The sequence below is a fragment of the Aquarana catesbeiana genome, linkage group LG01, assembly GCF_042186555.1.
Source record: "Aquarana catesbeiana isolate 2022-GZ linkage group LG01, ASM4218655v1, whole genome shotgun sequence".
NCBI classification, from domain to species: domain Eukaryota; kingdom Metazoa; phylum Chordata; class Amphibia; order Anura; family Ranidae; genus Aquarana; species Aquarana catesbeiana.
The window spans coordinates 742,054,932-742,075,300 of NC_133324.1; the positions used below are offsets into that span (position 1 = coordinate 742,054,932).

The 20,369-nt window shown below is 43.0% G+C and overlaps 1 protein-coding gene across 4 annotated transcripts in view; it reads right to left on the reverse strand.

Annotated features, from left to right (window-relative positions):
- The window catches only part of TMEM154 (transmembrane protein 154), a 78,677-nt gene that overhangs the window by 53,964 nt on the left and 4,344 nt on the right, over window positions 1-20,369 (reverse strand). For all 4 annotated transcript variants that reach the window (XM_073605207.1, XM_073605219.1, XM_073605236.1 and 1 more), the window contains exon 2: window positions 10,422-10,682. In XM_073605207.1, coding sequence (XP_073461308.1) covers window positions 10,422-10,682 — 261 coding nt within the window. The remainder of the gene's footprint in view (window positions 1-10,421; window positions 10,683-20,369) is intronic.

Here is a 20,369-nt window from a genome sequence, read left to right on the forward strand (position 1 = left end):
GCACTCTAAAATCCAACATGTTTTCTGCTCTAGTGCATCCTCAGGGGTAAAAAAAACAAAAACATCTGTGTACAAGAGGCCTAATACTACCGTGCTTCCAAAAAACATGCTGATAGGAGGAGAGAGCACAGTGACAGAGATGTCTCAAGTCTGTGGCTTTCTCTTTCTCAGTGCAGCCTCACCAGTGCCCATCAATGCAGCCTCACCAGTGCCCAGCAATGTAGCCTCACTAGTGCCCAGCAACACAGCCTCACCAGTGCCCATCTATGCAGCCTCACCAGTGCCCAGCAATGCAGCCTCATCAGTGCCCATCTATGCAGCCCCTCATGTAACAGCTTTAATTTGAATCGCCGGGCACCCACCGTCACACAAGTCCCGCCTCCTGGATCGACTCCCACCTATGATAGACAGCACACGTCCCGGCACTGGACAAGTTTGCTGTCTATCAAAGAAGCCAAACTAGGAGGCGGGACTTGTGTGAGGGCGGGCACCCGTCCATTCAAATAAAGCTGTTACAGCGGGTGACGCCGGTGTTTCATCAGATTAGGCGACCTGTCAGAATGTGTAACAGAAGTGACGCTTCCTTGCCGCCATCTTGCTACACCCCGCACTCCTCCATAGTAAGGATACACTGAGAAGGGGGCAAGCGGACATCTTGTTACTTAGAACTTTTTAAAAGCTGCGGCAAGCCTGCTTATCTCACAGGTTTGCTAATCAGACAGAACACTGCTGCTTTTAAAATTCAAAATGTAAACAAACATTCACACGGAGTTCTAAGTACTGTATTTCACTATATAAACTCAGTTTAAAAAAAGTCTAAAATGCAAAACTCCGGTGGGTATAACATGATGTCCGTTTGCCCCCTTCTCAGTGTTTCCTTACTGTGGAGGAGTGCGGGGTGTAGCAAGATGGCGGCGACGAAATGTTACTTCAATTACACATTCTGAAGGGTCGCCTAATCTGACGAAACACCGGCCTGACACCCCCCAGTGTGGCACCAGGGGCGAACCGCCCCCCCCCCCGCCTCAGCACCCGCCCAGCATCGGCCCTGTACCTGCCGCCGACCCTGCAATCTGGGAACAAATCTGGGCACAGACTGGCTGGACTCCAGGGACAGTGTCCTCAGTCCGCGGACTGTCCCCGGAAACCAGGCATGTCTGGTCACCGTAATGTAAAAGCTGGCTGCATGTTTTGCAAATGAACTTCTCTGGGACTTTCAGCCAAAAGATTGGGATCATGCAATTGAATAATCAAAAAAAGAATATATCACAGTTTTGTGTACATTTTCTTTCATTATGACCAGGACTTAAAAAAAAAAATCATTGTTTTTTAGTCAATAAAATAGGAAAAAATGCAAATAATATTATGCAATTTTCTATCCAGCCAGTAGACGGAGCTCCAGTTTCCTTTACACGTGGAAAGCAATTTCAGCTATCCAGATGTGCTAAAATAAGCCCCTTGTTTATAGAACTGGGATAAACCATCAGTGCTGTGGCTCATTACTTGTCAGATGGCTCAGATCAGAGAAAGGAGCTACAATGCACTAAATTATACCATCCAATGTTTTTAACAAACATATTAATATAGAAATTTTAATTAGAATTGTAAAATACACAGTTCTATGTTAAGTTTCAAGCATAAAAGTGTTTTTTTCCCAACCCATCTTTAACAGGGTTCAGATGTTCCCCATTTTAAATACTGTATTTATTGGCGTATAACACTCACTTTTTCACCATGAAAATCGGGTGCAAATAGCACGTGCGTGTTATACGCCAATACTTCAATTTTAGCTGCCTCGGAGGGGACAGGGAGGGGGGGCAGTACGAACGCCATCAGATTACATACAGCGAGAATCTCCTGTTTACTTGGCGGCCTCTGTAACAGGAAGTCCCGGCTCCTGGGCCGCCTTTGGACCACTGTTCTGTTTATCATAGGAGATTCTCGCTGTATGTAATCTGACAGCGCTCGTCCTGCCCCCCTCCCTGTCCCCTCTGGGCTGCAGATGGGCATCGATCAAGCTGCACTGATGGCAATGGTGAGGCTGCTGCATTGATGGCAATGGTGAGGCTGCATTGATGTGGACTGATGAGGCTGCATTGATGGCACTTGTGAGGCTGCAGATGGGCATTGATGAGGCTGCATTGATGGCAATGGTGAGGCTGCAGATGGGCGCTGACCCTTATTTTGCTTCAAAGTTCCTTATTTAAAATTTAAGTTTTTTTCCTGAAACTTCCCTCTTAAAATTAATGTGCGTGTTATACGCCGATAAATACGGTACTTAAACATAAGCTGTTAGAAGCCAGTTTGGTGCCAACAGATTTAGGACTGCTCTAGAACAGTAGGGTCTCACTAATGTGCCCTGTCAACTTTGTGAAACAAATATTAATCTTTATATTTCAACTATATTAATCACTGTGAGAGAATTTGAAATTAGGATTTTTGTTTTGTTGTTGTTTTTTTGTTTTTTCTTATGCACTTAAAGTAGAACTATAGCCAAACTATGAAATCGCAATATGTATGTGATGTAGGCTGACCATTCCAGTAAGCACTAGCTTTACAAGGGTGACAGGCAGCGCTATTTCTTTTTGCAGTGAAATCACCACGAGCCTTGCTGCTACTAGCCAGCCATCAAATCAGTCCCCACTAAACCGGCCGTGATTCAAACCATGTAGAGTCAGGCTGAATGTACCCGAGTTGATTGATCGATCAACTTGAGTACAACCAGCTTGTCGTATTTTACATGCAATCATTGGTAGCGGCCATTATAGCCACTAGCAGTAATCACTGTGTTCTTCTGGTGGGAATGGCTCCCCAGCCAGGAGGACACAATGGGTTCATGGGAGGTATTTCACCATCAATACTGACTGTGTTGATGGCTGGGGGAATTGAGCGATTTTCTTCTCTGAAACCCGTGACTGCAGGAAAGAAAATTGCTCCATCTATGGCTGGATTTAGATGCTGATACTGTTCATAGATCTATCAGTGAATGGTCTTACCTAGCTCCACCTACAGCCTTTTAGATTGACAGCTCTTTGTTTAATGTGCAGGAGCTTAGGTAAAAGGATGTAAAAGCCCTGCTCAGTCCCTCCCACCCCCTCCAGCAACATCTTCCCAGTTGCTTTTACAATAAGAATAAATAAATAAATAACATTTCCTTTAAGACATTTAACATACCAATTTAACCACTTGCCTACCGGGAACTTTTGCCCCCTTCCTGCCCAGGCCAATTTTCAGCTTTCAGCACTATCACACTTTGAATGACAATTGCACAGTCATGCAGCACTGTACCCAAATGACATTTTTATAATTTTTTCCACACAAATAGAGCTTTCTTTTGGTGGTATTTAATTACCACTGGGTTATTTATTTTTTGCTAAACAAACGAAAAAAGACCAAAATTTTTGAAAAAAGAAACAAAAAATCATAGTTTGTTATAAAATTTTGCAAACTTTTCTCCTTCACTAATGTGCACCGATGAGGCTGCACAGATGGGCACTGATGAGGTGGCACTAATGAGCACTTATAGGTGGCATTGATGGGCACTGATAGGCAGTACTGGTGTGCACTGATGAGGCTGCACTGATAGGTGACACTGAAGGGCACTGATCGGTGGCACTAATGGGCACTGATAGGCAGCAATGTTAGGTGGCACTGATGGGCACTGATAGGCGGCAAAGGGCACTAATAGGCGCCACTGATGGGCACTGATAGGCGTCACTGACAGTCAGCACTAATAGGTGAGGCTGATGAGGAGGCACTGATGGGCACTGCTTGGCAGCACTGGCAGGCATTGATTGGCAGGACTGGTGGGCACTAATTGGCAGCATTGGTGGACACCGTTGGGACTGCAATGATAATCAAGACACTGACAATCAGTGCCCTGATTATCACTGTAGATGTCCCTTTAACTCAAGACAGTTATTGGCCCTATTCTTCCCTCCTCATGCTGTCAGTGTGAGGAAAGGAAAGCCGATAGCCAGTTTGTGTTTACATCGTGATTAGCTGTCATTGGACACAGATGATCAAGTGGACTGGCTCCGAAGGACTCAGCGATAACAGAGCACGCCGCCCACGTGCCGCAGGGGGCGTGCGGGCAGCGATATCACGGGAGGAAGTCCATGGATGTCCTCCTGGCAAAGTAAGCCTGTGCTGTAGCTGTCTTTCGGCTATAGCGCAGGCAGGAACGGGTTAAGGCGGCCATACATGGATCAAAATGCTGCCAGTGGTTGTACAGAAGTTCAACTTCTGTAAAACCACCCTGTCAGGTTTTTTCCAAATGATCAGTGCCTCTGGTAATAGCTGGAAACACTGATCATTGTGAGAACACAATGGCACTGCAGGAGTGAGTGTATCCACCTTGAATGTGCATGGAATTGGCACATTTTGTGTGGGGGGTATCAAAACCCGCAGGTTGAACAAAAAATGGTGTAATGTACAGTATGACCTGCCTTACTTTGGAGAATGCCTGTATATTACACTGAATTTTTTGTTTTTGTTGAACTAAGAAAAAAAGGCTTTAGATGAACTACAGAATGTACTACATGTCAGAAAAATCCATTAAATTTCTTCTTCTTTTTCCTATGATTCATTACATTTTCCCGCATTTAGAGATAGTACATAAAGAAGTAAAGAAAAAAATGTCATCAACTTAGTACTCATAAATCATAAAAAAAGATTTCATAACTTTTCCTTCATCAGGATTGGCCTCCAAAACCACTGCCCCAAGATACAGATTTATATAACCCACAGGCTACATTCTTACCTCTGCTTACAAATTACAGATTTCAAACAGAAGACATGGCACCATGTTTCCTTCTCAGCAACTTCAAGTCTACTGAGATTGGGCAGGGATGCCCTAATTGGTCACCCAGCACAGTCTTATTTATTTATTTAAAAAAAAAATGTCACCAGTTGTGTATGCAATATATATGCTACAAAAAAATTAACAAACGACATGAACAAAAACACAAAAAAAAATTTCATATGAAAATTTTGGACAAGAAAGGGTTATTAAGCTTTAGGGATAACAATGGCTTATTCAGGGGTATAAAAATAAAATAATTAAAGCAGATGTCCGGCCTGAGCTCGTTAGGCTGAGCTTCTCCAAAGGGTCGCAGGAGTACAATCCGTTTTGCACTCCTGTGACCCGTTTTCTGCAGAGAGCGGTCTGAAATCCACTCTCTGCTGACGTCACAGGAATCAGTCCAGGCACCGCATCATCACAGCAATAAAGTCTGGATCCCCTAGATCCCTGGACAGATACCCATCTCAGCCTCTCAGCAAGCTGCTGAGATGGCCGTTCCCTGCCCCTCCACAGCTCAGCGCTCCAATGAGCGTGGAGGATCAGAGCGGAGAGCTGCTGATTGACAGTCAGCAGCTCTCCGCTCGGGGATCTGTGAGAACCGAGCCATCGGCGATGTTCGATCGATCAGTTCTCAGTGCAGAGGTGTCGGGGGACAGATGCAGCATCGGATCGATGCTGCATCCACCTAGGTAAGTATGAATGGGCAAAAAAACCCAAAAACCTATACTTCTCTTTTAAAGTAGAACTAAAGTCAAAGCTTTTTTTAAACAATGGATAGAGTAGGGGAGGGTTATTACCCCTGTCAGTTTGATTTTTCCCATCTGTGTCCTATTGGTGAGATTTCCCCTTCACTTCCTGTCTCATAGCCAAACCAGGTAGTGAAAGGAAATTCCTCTACCAATGTCACTAGAAATGGTGTCCCCATTTCAAGACTTCCCCCTCTATTCCTGTACTGGTGATAACCCAAAATCTGGGATTTTATTTCACTTTCAGTGATAACAGTATATAGGACAACAGGACAAGTAGAGGGGGGTGACTTTCCCTAATGGGGACACAGACAATAATAAAAACCTGACAGGTGTACAAATCCCACTCCACTCTATCCAAAACTAAAGAAAATGTTGCCTTTAGGTATACGTTAACTTTTTATCTGCTTTCCCTCAGAAACTCATATGTTAAAAAATAGATGCAGTTCAACCACTTGAGCCCCAGAAGATTTTTCCACCTTAATGACCAGGCCATTTTTTGCGATATGGCACTGCATCGCTTTAACCAACAATTGCGCGGTCGTGCGACGCTGTACCCAAACAAGATTCCTTTTTTTCCCCACAAATAGAGGTTTCTTTTGGTGGTATTTGATAACCTCTGCGGTTTTTATTTTTTGCGCTTTAAACAAAAAAAGAGCGACAATTTTGAAAAAAAAAAAAAAAAAATTATTTTTTACTTCTTGCTATAATAAATATCCAAAAAAAAAATCAATTTCTTCATTAGTTTAGGTCAGTATGTATTCTGCTAAATATTTTTGTTAAAAAAAAAAAAAAAAAAAAATCACAATAAGCGTATTGATTGGTTTGCGTAAAAGTTATAGCATCTAAAAAATAGGGGATAGATTTATGGCATTTTTATTTTATTTTTTTACAAGTAATGGCGGCGAGCAATGATTTTTAGCGGGACTGTGACATTGCAGCGGACAGATCGGACACCTAACTGACATTTTTGACACTTTTTTTGGGGAACCAGTGACATTATTACAGTAATCAGCGCTAAAAATATGCACTGTTATTGTACTGACACGGGCAGGGAAGGGGTTAACACCAGGGGCGATCAAGGGGTTAAATGTGTTCCCTCAGTGTGTATTCTAACTGTATGGGGGACTGTGTGACTGGCAGAAAGACAGGATTTGTGTGATCTCCCCTGTCAGAATGGAGATTTGCCTTGCTTATACAGGCAGATCCCCAATCTGTCACTGCAGGAAAAGATCACAGGTGGCCGGCAGACATTGAGTCCGCCCCACGCGCTGATTGGTTCCCCCGCTGGTCAGTGGGCACGCCCGCCCACAAATCGCTGTGTACGAGCTGATGTACACCTGCAGCGATTTGCGGGATCGAGCCACATTGCCGCAGTATAACTGTGGCGGTTGGTCCTTAAGCGGTTAAAGCTGAACTCCAGGCACAAACACTTTAATTGAGACATATTTCTCAATAGCCACAAAGGATATAAATCCATTTTGTGTGTAGTAAATACTTGTGCAAACCCAGATTTTACCTTATAAAAAGTAGCAGTGACATCATCACTTGGCTGTACATAGCCTGTGCAGAGAGCAGAGCTGTGGGAGGGACCCAGCAGGCTCCACCCACTACAGCCTGTCTGCAGAAAATGGGGGGGGGGTGGGTGGGAACAAGACCAGTCACCCTGCACAAGAAGAGAGTGCAAAAAGGACTGGTCTTTATTATAGGAATCTCACACACAAAGGCAACATTTCACACTGGATTACTGCATAGATATGGAAGAAATACACAAAGCGAGATTCAAGTAAGAATACATACGGTTCTTGTATTTAAACAATATTTGCTTATCCCAGGAGCAGGAGTTCTAAGGCTCGGATGTCTCTACAGAAAGTATATGACAGGTGATGAGGAAACATTGTATCGCCTCCTTGTCTCCTGCTTTAACCTCTGGAACGTTGCATTAGTGAGCCATGTGCATTGTACGCAATTGCAGGGCACATGCAGAGCAGCCCCATTCACTTAAATGGGTGGCGTTCGCCGGGTGCTATGCCCACCCAAAGCGACAGGGGGTATAAATCCTGCCATGGCAGCGAAGCAAAGTATTGCTACCAAGGCATGTATACATCCCTGGCAGCTGCCTCTGTAGCTAAAGGGGGAGCTGTTGAGGGGCAGTACAAATGAGGCTAAACCGCAGGGTTTTACTGTGGTAAGGTTTGAACAAGATGATTTCAAGCCTCAACCCTGGTGCAGATTAGAAGGGGGCGCTGCCAGGAAAGTGAATTATTAAAGACTCACTTCTGGGCTTTCTTCTTTTGTAGAGGTGAGGCTTAAGGTCACCTCATAAAGCGCTGCTGCTTTTTTCCAGCACAGCGGATAGGGTTGCCACCTTTTCTTCAAGTCAAACCCGAACACTTAAGCAGCAGATGGCAGGTTTTTTTTGTTGAAGCATACACTATAGGATTGTAAAAGACAGGAGACAGCTTTGAGTGCCCCAAGGAGTGTAGTAATGTGGTGCGCTTAGCGCACCGCGGTGAACAGTAAGTGTAGCCAAATTGCTCTATGCTGAGTGGCTTCATGGTCATTTACAAACTGAAGCATAGTAAACACCATTTCCTATTCTTCAGTTATGAATTGACACAGTGAGTGATTGGTACCAATCACTTACTGTGTTCATTCCGTTACTGGAGCTCAGTGCTGGAACTCATTCCCGTCACTAGGCTCTGGGATTCAGTACAGATTAGCCAGGATGCCAGGATTTAAATCGACTCTCTGGAAGGTTATGGTGAAAATCTGGACAGGTGGCAACACTAGCGGCAGTGCCCCTCTTAATGTGACGGCCCGAGCACATCCCCCACCCCCCAGTTTCGGCCCTGAACAGGAGCCAATGTACCAATAAAATAAAGACAATCTGCGCTTAGTGCTTGGCCTGTGTACCTATCTGGGATGGGAGTGACACACCACCGAGGTGTCCCCTATACGGTCCTGTAGTGCCACCTCAATAATATCATCCTTATTGACCACTGACATTGATCACTAATCATTGATTATTAATTAATCATTGACATTGATCAAGTACAGGATACAGATTCGCTCTATCTGTGGTTGAAATCACCACCTATAGCTATTTATATGCCCCTATATTTTTACCCATATAATGTTATTTTGTTCTGATAGACTGGAGATCTGATAGCCCCCTACAGAACATACATTCCCCAATAATCAACAGTAACATGGATCACCTGGGATTTAGACACCAGCCAGGAACATGGATCCCTATCAGTCAGAATCACAGTAATTCTACACTGATCTTACCTATAAGATACCAGATTCCTACAGAGCTGCCCACCAGCTGATCCCCCCTAGGTTGTGGATCATAAGTGCCAGATTGCCGAAGAGCTGATCTCCCTGGGCAGCGGATCCCCCCCTCCCCGGTACTACTGGGGTCTGGATCCCTTCTTCAAGGCTGACTCAGACTTTCCACTGGATCTCTTCAAGGCAGCACAGCAGGCTGAATCCCCGGGGATTGGGTCTGGATCCCGGATCCCCCCTACATTCAGTGGCAGACAGCGTGGGCTCACACAGAGCAGCCAGGCTAGGCTGAATCTCCACCTGAGGTCCAGATCCTGGCTTCCCCCTGCAATCGGCAGCAGACAGTGCAGGTTCACACTGAGCAGCCAATGGTGTATGAGCTTGGCTCCCTATGAATGCAGCTAGTGACAGTCCAGCCTGATCCAGACTCCCAAATCCCTAGATAGTGCTAGCTCTCTGGACACCACTGCAGCCCTTTGAATTTGGCTATCTGGCCAGCGGCGCCCCTCTCAAGTTGTTGCCTGGGGCACGTGCCACCCCTGCCCCCCCCCCCCCCCCTCTTTTCAGCCCTGCATGTATATAAGCACATAAATTACTGCACTCAAACGTAAAACGTTCTATTTTTGTTTTACGGCTCTGTACTCATCACACACTACTACTCATCTTTACACAGCTGTGTGTATGGAGGACAGCGCTATTAAAGCCCATCTCCAGACAAAAACAAAATTCCCACGCAGAGGATCTGTGTTCGTATTGCACATGTCAACTGCTTGTTTTGTCTTGGGCTGGAGAGAAAGCCTATACTTACCTAATTCTTTGTTCCATCGGAAACCGGTGCTCCCCTGTGGTCCAGAAGTGGACTGTTCCTGGTCTATGGAGCCTGCTCTGGGCTTGATGATGTCAGGAACAGTCCACAATTTAAGACTGCTGGAACACTGGATCGGTCTTGTGCAGGGAGGACTAGGTAAGTATTGTATCTCTCCTTTCTCCTCTACCCTAGACAAAAATCATCAGTTAACATGCGCAGTGCGGGCACAACCCCACTACATGGGAAAACTTTTTATTTGCCTGGAGATGGGCTTTAAGAACCGCTGACAGCAGGTCCCAAGAGCTATACCTGTGGGTATCTGTCCAGCTGCAAAAACCTCTAGGATGCACATGGTTAAAGCTAGCTAAGGACAGCCAGTTATAACTAGGATTATGCAAAAGTAAATTAGAAGTGAGAGATTACTAGAGATCTAACAAATATGGCTCTTTGAACTAACTGACATTACATTAGGATCACTACACTAAGCTATAACAATCGTTATTTGAAAATATATATATATATATATATATATATATATATATATATATATATATATATATATATATATATATGATCTATATAAATATCTATATATCAACAAGAGTCAACGAGTGCTGAAACTAACAGTCCTATGGCTAAATATAATGCACATTATGGTAATAACGTATATGTTATTCTGTAGCTTAGTGAATGAAGCAATTATCTACCAACAGCTGAGGGAGAATACCAGTATCAGATAAAAGAGCCTAGGATCAATTATGCAGATGTATACCTTTTTCAAACTTTTTCCTTCTTTTGTGCCTGATAATGCAAAAAATAAGAGGTAATAGAAGAAGCAATATTAGAATAGGAGAGGCACATATGAGGATAGTGGTGAGTTCCAATGGACCAGTCTCTTCAACATCTGTGCCATTTGTACCATTTGTACCTCCATACACAGTATGAAATACAGTTGACCCTGCACTTGGCGTAAAGGGAAGTTCTGTGCTCTCCGGATCTGTTTTGTAAGTCGGAACTGTGGACATCAGCGTCCCTGTAAAATATAAGATGATTCAGAAGGTTTTTTTCCTACACGTGTAACCATGGTTTTACAAGGAAATATGGCGTAGATTATTACGCAAGAGAAAATTTGGCTTAATCATGCTACCCACAGCTGGTTGTCAGATAAGCTGTCCAATCTAGTATATTAAATTTCATTATTATATTACACCAAGAGTTGATTTGTACTTGCTGTTTCTGTATAACTTTATGCTTGCACTCTCTTTGCCTTCAGTCTGTTACGCGGACATGTTTACTGCCCTACCCACAATCTGCAACAGGTCACCTTTTATCCTTAAAGTGGATGTAAGCCCGAATTTTTTTTTTTTTTTATATCATACTGTAGAGTATAATATTACCTATCATTTGAGCCCAGTCTTGCCACACAGAGTTAATCCAGCTCTGAGCAATCCTCTTTTATTGTTCAGTGAGATAAATCTTGACAAACTGAGAAAAACTTTGTCAAATCCTCCCCCTTGCTGTGAGCGACAGGTGAGTTACATCTCGTGCATTAGCCTAAGAGACATGCATTATTTTTTAATTCCATCCCACTCCTTTCTTCAGCAGCTCTGCAAGGATTGGCTGTTCCACACCTCAGCATGATTTGGCATGCTGAAGTCATGTGGTTACTTTCCTGTCTTTTCACTGGATGTTAGAGATCATAGCAGAATTTCAGCAGAAGTTCAGTGTTAGAAATACACAGGAGAACATGCAAATTGACAAGGAGTGTAGAGGTGGGCGGGGAGTCTACTGACATCACGACTTCACCCACTGAGCTCCAGACAACAGACCCACCCACAGAATATGCAGTTTTTCGGGTCTAATAACAGACAGAGGGGAGACATTTGACAGGTAAAGATACATGCAGGAGGCATGTATATCCTTATAGATAACCCCTATGGCAGTAGTTTAGAAAGGATGACATTGAGTTTACATCCACTTTAAGCATAACAGGACTTCTTTGTAACTTATGCCCCACCTTTGCTGTTTATGTCTAGGGTAGAGCTCTTCCTGGATTCCGTCCATTTTTGGTAAGACAGATGAATTATGGCAATATGGGCCCTAGCAGCCCCCCCCCCCCCCCCCACACACACACACACACACCTACATCCTTTGGATCAACATTGATAAGGATTGGACCAATTTCGCTACCCCCCTGCTTTACTGGAGGAGCATAAAGAATGCATGTGGATGTGTTGGCTATACTTGCAAATCTCTAAACCAATGTTTCTCAACTCCAGTCCATAAGGCACCCCAACAGATCATGTTTTCAGGCTCTCCGTTATTTTGCACAGGAAATTTGGAAAATCCTGAAAACATGACCTGTTGGGGCGCCTTAAAGACTGGAGTTGAGGAACACTGCTCTAAACAAACTGTTCATTCATAGTGGTGGAATGGAGGCTGCATTATGTGTTCACCTTGACTAGGGAAAGGGTGGGATTAGTTACAAGACATTAACCTATATTATCAGCCTTATCCGACAGAAGCATTAAAGTGACCGTGTTTATCCCCCAAACAAAGCTAACTGGCAGGCCCCTGCAAAAGAAAAGCTATTATACATATCTCTGTGGCATTTCTCCTGCCTCCCTTATTGCTGCATCCTCGGCCAGAGTCTTCAGCATTTGACACTTCTGGTAGTCCAATACCTATGACACTGCTGTGTCCTCTACTGACAAATTGGTTGGAGGAAAAAGCGTGCATGTGGCTAGTGGTGTCGAATACTGAAGATTTCAGTGTTTGAACACAGTTATAAAAGAAACAGTCTGCCAGAGAAGCAAGTATATGTGCACTTCTATTGCAGGGACTGGACAGTAGGTATGTTTAGGTGACTGACAAATGCACTCCAAATGATATGGTGGATAACACTGAATGGCATGCCACAAAACTTAAGACTATCTTAATTCCCACAGGTAGTCATTTTACAATGTTTTTATTGCCAATTTGGAAATGTGGACATCCACAGCACACGGGAGTCTGTGCAAACATCTAGCATCACCTACAGATTACTGTAGACGAGAACTGCTGAGCACTGTAAATATCAAATGTCAGGGTTTTCTTTTCCATTTAGAGTCCCAACTCAGTGCATTGGGGCTTTAGACAACTATAGACAGGATCACATGGCAACAGAACAACAAAACAAGCAGCAAACGCTATTTGTGCCACAGTAACCTAATAATAAATTATAAAAGGAAATGTTTCAAGAATTTGTCACAATTAAGTTAATCTAAGATAAAGTTTCTATTGTGTGAAGATAATATTTTACTTCCTGTCCATTAGTTCCACTAAATAACACTGCATGTGGGGGTGGATCAGCCACTACAAGGAAGGTAGCTGAAAGGAACATGTTAAAACTGAAGTTTAGGTGTTGCACTTTTACATGGTTACATTGCTCCTACTTGGACCGATGTAAGTATGTATGTGTCATACCAGTGGGATCCCCATAGACATCACTTTAGTAGGCACCACTAATCCAGTGATCTCCAGTAGCTTCCAGATCCCATGCTGAGCAGCTGTGCTACTGCTTACTGTACACAGGAGGTAGCTTGCTCGGTACTGGCGCCATTCAGGGAACACTTTGCATTTGCTCAATGAATGCAAATTGTTATCTTATTGATGCGGAAGAGATCATAATCTCACTGCCCCACCTCTCCACCTTGTTCCCGGGACCCGAATGCTAGTGCAGAACACAGAGGCAGCAATGTCTAGTACTGTGATTTCCAACTTCCACAACGAACCCACAAGTATGGCACATAAATACTTACATTGGACCAATGAAACTATGTAAATAGTTCCATGCCTAAACTTCAGCTTTGTCCAATTTGGGGGAAGGCATCAGACATTTTTTTCTTGTTGCTTATTTTTAAGCAATTTGTATTTCAGGCTCAATAGCCCAGCTTAAATGTTTTTAAAAATACTGTGATACATTTGTAAACCATATACATGGATTGATTACACCCAAAACAATTTTCTTAATTTTGAATAGAGCTATTAAGGGTTCATATCACTGCCTCTTTCCCCTTTGGAAATATTTTCCTCTATTTACTGTCCTAAAGAAATGAAATGAAATAATAGGAGATCTCACCTTTGATGTGCATCCCCATTAGGAGATTTCTCTTTAAACTAAAATTTTGTATTTCCTGCTAATATTCTGCCCTGGTGACAGTGGTCATCAGGACAAATTGTGAGGATGGGTCTCCCAAATAAGGACAGAGACAACAATAATATCCTAACAAAGAGTTCCTTGAGTAGTGAGCAGTGGCAAATTTATCTCCTGACACTTATTGTGTCTTTTTCAATCTGGGGTCAACCTCGCAGAGTGTCAGAGTCAGCGTGTGGGATCAGTGTAGTCTCTCAATTCTGATAAGTAACCACTGACACCAATGATCTTTTTAGCTGTCTGTAAGGGTGACATTCTTTCCACTGACCACCAAAGTAAGGGGCATTCCTCCCACTGACCCCCAATGTAAAGTAGTCCATCTCCCCCTGACTACCACTGTAATGGACCACTACCATGACTACCAACATTAAGAGGTCCTTCTCCCACTGGCCTCCAGTGTAAGGGGGCATTTCCACTGAACTTCAATGTCAGGGAACACTAAAGTTTTCACTGTCTGCTTTTCTTTTCTGAGTAATTTTATCTCCCTAATAATATTTTATGATTGTTACTGAAAGCTATTTTACCATATAGAGCAGGAGGATATTAAATGATCCACCTTCGTGTCAACTCTAGGTACACAATTATATCTAAAACTTACTGTACATTGCTATAAATTGTAAACAGGGGTTTCCCCAAACCTTGAAATTACTTCAAGGGTTGCTCCATGGTGAAAAGGTTGAGAAAGGCTGTTCTAACTTATCTTCAGTCCACCCAAAACTAAAAACAAAATGTGTTTTGTCTGAGGTACTATTTTAACTATTACTTCTTGTTGAGTGCATAACACATATGTGTGGTGGCAAGGAGGGTGGGCCTAAATGCCCACTTGGTACACATATGCGTCCATGGCGTCTGACGTTTTTTCCTCTACTGAGAAAGCACTTCCCAAAATGCATTCCATGGAGGAAAATTTGCTTTTGCTTTGTGAAGTAAACCTAGTGTGGGAATCTAGTTTTTAAATCCAACCACCTCTGCCAGTTCAAGCTAGATCCCAACTGTTAACTTTCTCCACTGCAATGACAAGGCTGGGATTGGATATTGAAGCAGCAGCAACTCAATTATTAGGTTATACGGCAATTAGGCAATAATTAGGCTAAGCATCATTTGTTAAATTCACAGCACCGTGCAATAGAGTTAGCTTCAGTTCACTCTATGACCCATATATGAATTGCACAGGAACCAAACTGTGTTCCTGTTTAATTCACATTCGATCCAGTGCGGTGCGATTTGTACCCATTAATTTTGAATGGGATCAAATCACACCATGTTGCACCAAAGTCATGCATATACCAATTTTGGAACTGCACTGCAACCATATCGCATGGTCGTTTTGTACAATATCCGGTGCAAGCAAACGCACTGCGTTTGCAACCTGCGTTTCAGGTGTCGTTAAGATTGCACTGACATCTGCTGCAGATCGCAAAAGCAGTTCAATTTGAATGCGGTGCAGGAAACGCTCACTGATCGGTGGTCTCCCGCACTGCATTCTTGTGTGAACATAGGCGAAGTCCTGATTAAAACTACAGTGAAAAATCAGTGGCGCTATCCTAACACAGAATTGTACTCATATGATAAAACTGAAAAATAGTGTATATATTCAAATCAACAATTAAAACACCATGTGACAAGTGAATTAAATGAGTGAATAATTAAAAAAGGTCCACAACTAGATGTAAAAAAAGTCCACAACTAGATGAAAAAAAATCCTTTGAATGGTAGTGTCTTCTTAATAGCTTCCACCACACCCCAGTGTTGAGTGATCCCTCTCCCTTAAGAAATGCACTCACCGACTCCAAATGCCTACACTCGCGTGTAAGGCAAAATCGCTTTTTTAACATACAGAAAGGGTTAAATCGGCAAACCAAAAATCCAATAGTTTGTGCAGAAATCGTTCCACATGTAAATAAAAATAGTGCTCCAATAGTGTAAAACAGTATAACCAGTTTATTGTAAACACTCACACTCTTCAACTATTAAACTCACATTTCGCAAATTCCAAATAAGCAGAAACAGCTCCAAAACACAGCACACTAAACACTTGGATCTCACAGTAAAAAGGCTGCGGTCACGGCGGACCCAAGGTACGCAGGCGCCAGATATCAGATCTCACCCACTCCTCGATGCCTGGCCAGTCTAACAGATCACCACTTCCTCGTTTGGCTGAAAAGCGTTACACATCACTGGTGAAGAACGTCGTACAGCCACGCCCCTGACATGTTTCGTCACACACTGACTTAATCATGGGATAGGCTGTAGGGGATGACACTCATCCCTTATATACCCTCCTACCATTCAACTACCAGAGAACCAACTAAAGCGCCTGCACACACCCCGTGTTCTCGCGGCGGCATCCTCCCAGTCAGTGGAGCTGTTTCTGCTTATTTGGAATTTGCGAAATGTGAGTTTAATAGTTGAAGAGTGTGAGTGTTTACAATAAACTGGTTATACTGTTTTACACTATTGGAACACTATATTTTTATTTACATGTGGAACGATTTCTGCACACACTATTGGATTTTTGGTTTGCCGATTTAACCCTTTCCGCATGGTTAAAAAAGCGATTTAGCCTTACACGCGAGTGTAGGCATTTGGAGTCGGTGAGTGCATTTCTTAAGGGAGTGGGAAGACTCAACACTCGGGTGTGGTGGAAGCTATTAAGAAGACACTACAATTCAAAGGATTTTTTTTCATCTAGTTGTGGACTTTTTTTACATCTAGTTGTGGACTTTTTTGAATTATTCACTCATTTAATTCACTTGTCACATGGTGTTTTAATTGTTGATTTGAATATATACACTATTTTTCAGTTTTGTCATATGAGTACAATTCTGTCTTAGGATAGCGCCACTGTTTTTTCACTGTAGTTTTCATTAGTTTATATGCATATTTAGTCACGTTACAGGAAAAACATTACTTACATTTTCCAACCCTTAAAGTGGCAGCTTTATATTACATTTTCTCAATTTTATTTTATTTTATCTTATTTTGTGCTAAACATTTGTCCGAGGCGCAGTGGTGGTAAGCGAAGTATAGGTGGGCCTTGTTACTTTAATACCACATTTGGTGATAAGTCCTGATTAGCTAACATTACTATTTCCTCCTTTCCTAGTCTGAATGATGATGTGCAAGTACAGAAGACTGGTATAAAGATCTAATGAGGAATTTTAAAAAGTAAATGTGAGTATTTTACCTGAATATACAACTAAGCTAAATGGGGAGTCTTTTATTCAGTATATGCCTAAAGCTTTTAAGCGACATTAAACCCAAAAACAAAAAAAAATGAAAATTGTATACACACCTTTCTGTAATTTTCCTTTCCTGACACATCTTCATGGCAGCACAAACTGGGTTGTGACTCTGCCCCCACAACCTGATAGGATTGATTAGCTATAAAATTTAGAAGGAGAGACCCGCAGAGTTCTATGTATCTTTCACCTAAAGGGCGGAATCTTTGTGCTGCCATGAAGATGTGTCAGGAAAGGAAAATTACGTTGGTGAGTGAGGAGTGAGGTGAGTATACAAATTTTTGTTTTTCTGACACATCATGGCAGCACATACTGGGAAATAACTTGCCAGTTGAGTGGGTGCTAGAAAGTATCATTTATTAACATGGAACTGAAGAGTTGACTTGAATAACCGTTCTTCCGAATCTCACAGTTGTTAACGGAGCAAAATCCACTTTATAATGTGTGACATAAAATGTGCTTCTCGACAACCAGGTTGCCGCTTTGCATATCATTTCTGGAGATACTCTGCAATATGCTGCCCAGGAGGTTGCCACTGCCCTAGTAGAGTGAGCCTGAAGGCCATTGGGTATGCGGAGTTGTTGAACTGAGTATGCCTTTTTTATGGTCTTGACTAACCATGATGCGATTGTGCGCGTTGATGCTTTTTTGACCCTTTCTGAAACCATGAGGGATAATCAAGAGGTTGTCCGTCTTTCTGAAGGAGCTTGTGGCTGAAAGGCAAGCACTGATAGAAGATTTTACGTCCAAAGGATGTGGCTTGCCTTGATTGTCGAGGAAGGTTGGTAGGCTTATATCTTGATTAAAGTGAAAGCATACGTTACCTTTGCAATAAAGCAGTCTATCTGGGTAAAAGACCAAGTAGGGCTCATTTATAAGTAATGCTTGCATCTCGGAAACTCTTCTTGCTGCGGTTATAGCAATGAGGAAAGTAATTTTTAACGTCAAGTCCCAACGTCAAGGAAATCAAATCTGCAGGGTGAAAAGGGAGACGTGAAAGTGCCTCTAGAGCTACCGCCAGGATCCATGGGGGAAATTTTGGTTTTCTTGGAGGTCTGATCTTCAAGCTTGCCCTCATATATTGAATGACAAGGGGTGCAAGGCCCATTTTATCCCTGTTTTGGCAGATAAGGCAGGCACTTGAACTTTGAGGGTGCTTGAACTTAAGCCTTCGTCTAGACCTGATTGAAGAAAATCCAGGACCTGTGATATTTCTGGAGACAATGGATTTCACAACTTTTTTTGAGCAAAATAGATTTTTTCCATATTCTTCCATATATGTTGTTAGTAGAATTTTTTCTGGCTTGTAGCAAGGTAGATATCACATCCCGAGAACAACCTTGTTCTAGAAGCCTACTCTTCTCAATTTCTAAGCCATCTAGTGTAGTCTCTCCGGAGCTGGGTGTAGGAATTGGCCTTGGGTGTAACTGGAAGAAGCAACGGGTTCTCGGGTTCTCTATGCTCAGTTGTAGAAGGGTTATGAACCACGGTCTTCTTGGCCAAAAGTGAATTACCGATATCACTGTCGATGCCGACCTCCCGAGTCTGGATAGGAACCTCTCAATCAGAGGTGTTGGGGAAAAGATACCCCAGCTGGAAATCCCACGGATGGTAATGGCAGTCTATTCCCTCGGCTGAGGGGTAAAAAGCTCTTGCTAGGTATCTCTGACACTAGGTATTTGCTGGTGTTGCTGCCAGGTCGATCTCTGGAAGTTTTGGTCAGGAGGAAAATGGCTTGCTGACTCAGGCACCATTCATTGTTTGACACAAAGTTCCTGCTTAGGCTGTCGGCTAAACGGTTCTGTGTTCCTGGGACATATATGGCTCTCAAATCTGCTAGGTGTATTTTAGCCCAATCTAGGATAGGACGAACTTCCTTTAAAAGTGTACGACTCCTGGTTTCCCCATTTCTGGATGTAGGCTACTGCTACTTTGTTGTCCAAGTGTAACAGGACGCTCTTCCCTCTCAGGGATGGAGAAAACGTCATAAATGCCTGGAAGGCTGCTCTGAGTTCCAGTATATTCGAAACCACTCCGTGTGATTGGAATCGCCACTGTCCCTGGGTTGCTTGATAGTGAGCTCCCCATCCTTCCAGACTGGCATCCGATATGACTATCTCCGGTTACGAGGGATGTCAGTGTCTCCTGAGGTTGTGAACATGTGTCCACCACCATATGGACTGTTTCGCTACCCTGTAAAGATCTGCTGAAGCATTAATGCTCCATCCCACTGCATTAGAAAGGAATTTTGCAGAACTCTTATGTGCCATTGGGCCCATTGGACCACAGGGAAAGTGGCAGTCATGGAACCCAGTATGCTCATACAGACTCTGGCTGGTAGAGAATTTGCTGTTAGTAGTCGCTTCGTTTTTTGTATTAGACAGTCTACTTTCTACTGAGGAAGTTCTGTTATAGTCGCCTCTGTGTTCAACTCTGCACCCAGGAAGGTCATTTTTTGGGAAGGCTGAAGATTGCTTTTATCACAATTTATTACCCAATCAAGGCGTTGAAGCGTCGTGATCAGTATTTTTCGATGTCGGATGAGGCTTTGTTGACTGTCGGCCAGAAGAAGAAAGTCATCCAGATAATGGTGAATTCTAAATCCTTTCTCCCTCAAGAAGGCAATTACTGGTAATAGGATCTTTGTAAAGGTTCTGGGAGCTGTGGAGATCCCAAAAGAGCAAGCTTTGAAATTGGAAGTGTTGGTTGTCTACCGCAAAACTGAGAAATCTCTGGAAGGTGGGATGTATAAGGACGTGAAGATAAGTGTCCGATAAATCTATGGACAGCAACCAGTCTCCTAAATTTATTGCGAGTAGAATCATTTGAAGACTCTCCATTTTAAACGATTCAACCTGAATCTTTTTGTTGAGATTTTTCAAATCCAGGGCCAGTCGAAGGTCTCCTGTTTTCTTCTTCACCAGGAATAGTGGAGAATAAAATCCCATTCCTCTCTGGCTTGCCGGGACTTGGAGTTTATGTAACACATATTTCAGCAACTGTCTTCTTTTTTCCATTGTTAATGGTAATCTGGTTGATTGGAAATGGTCTTTTGGAAGTCTGGTCTTGAATTTCCATTTGTCTCCGAATTGAATGGTGGAAATTGTCCAAGGGTCTTTTATGTGATCCGCCCAAACCTGCGCAAATGTTTTGAGTCTGGCTCCTACCTTTACAGTTTGGACGGGCACACCTTCAAAAGGACTTCTGCTGTTCTATAGTGGAGGAGGGTTTTGATTTTTGCAGCCTGAGAAAGAAAGACTGGGTATTTATCCAGTTTTTTTTA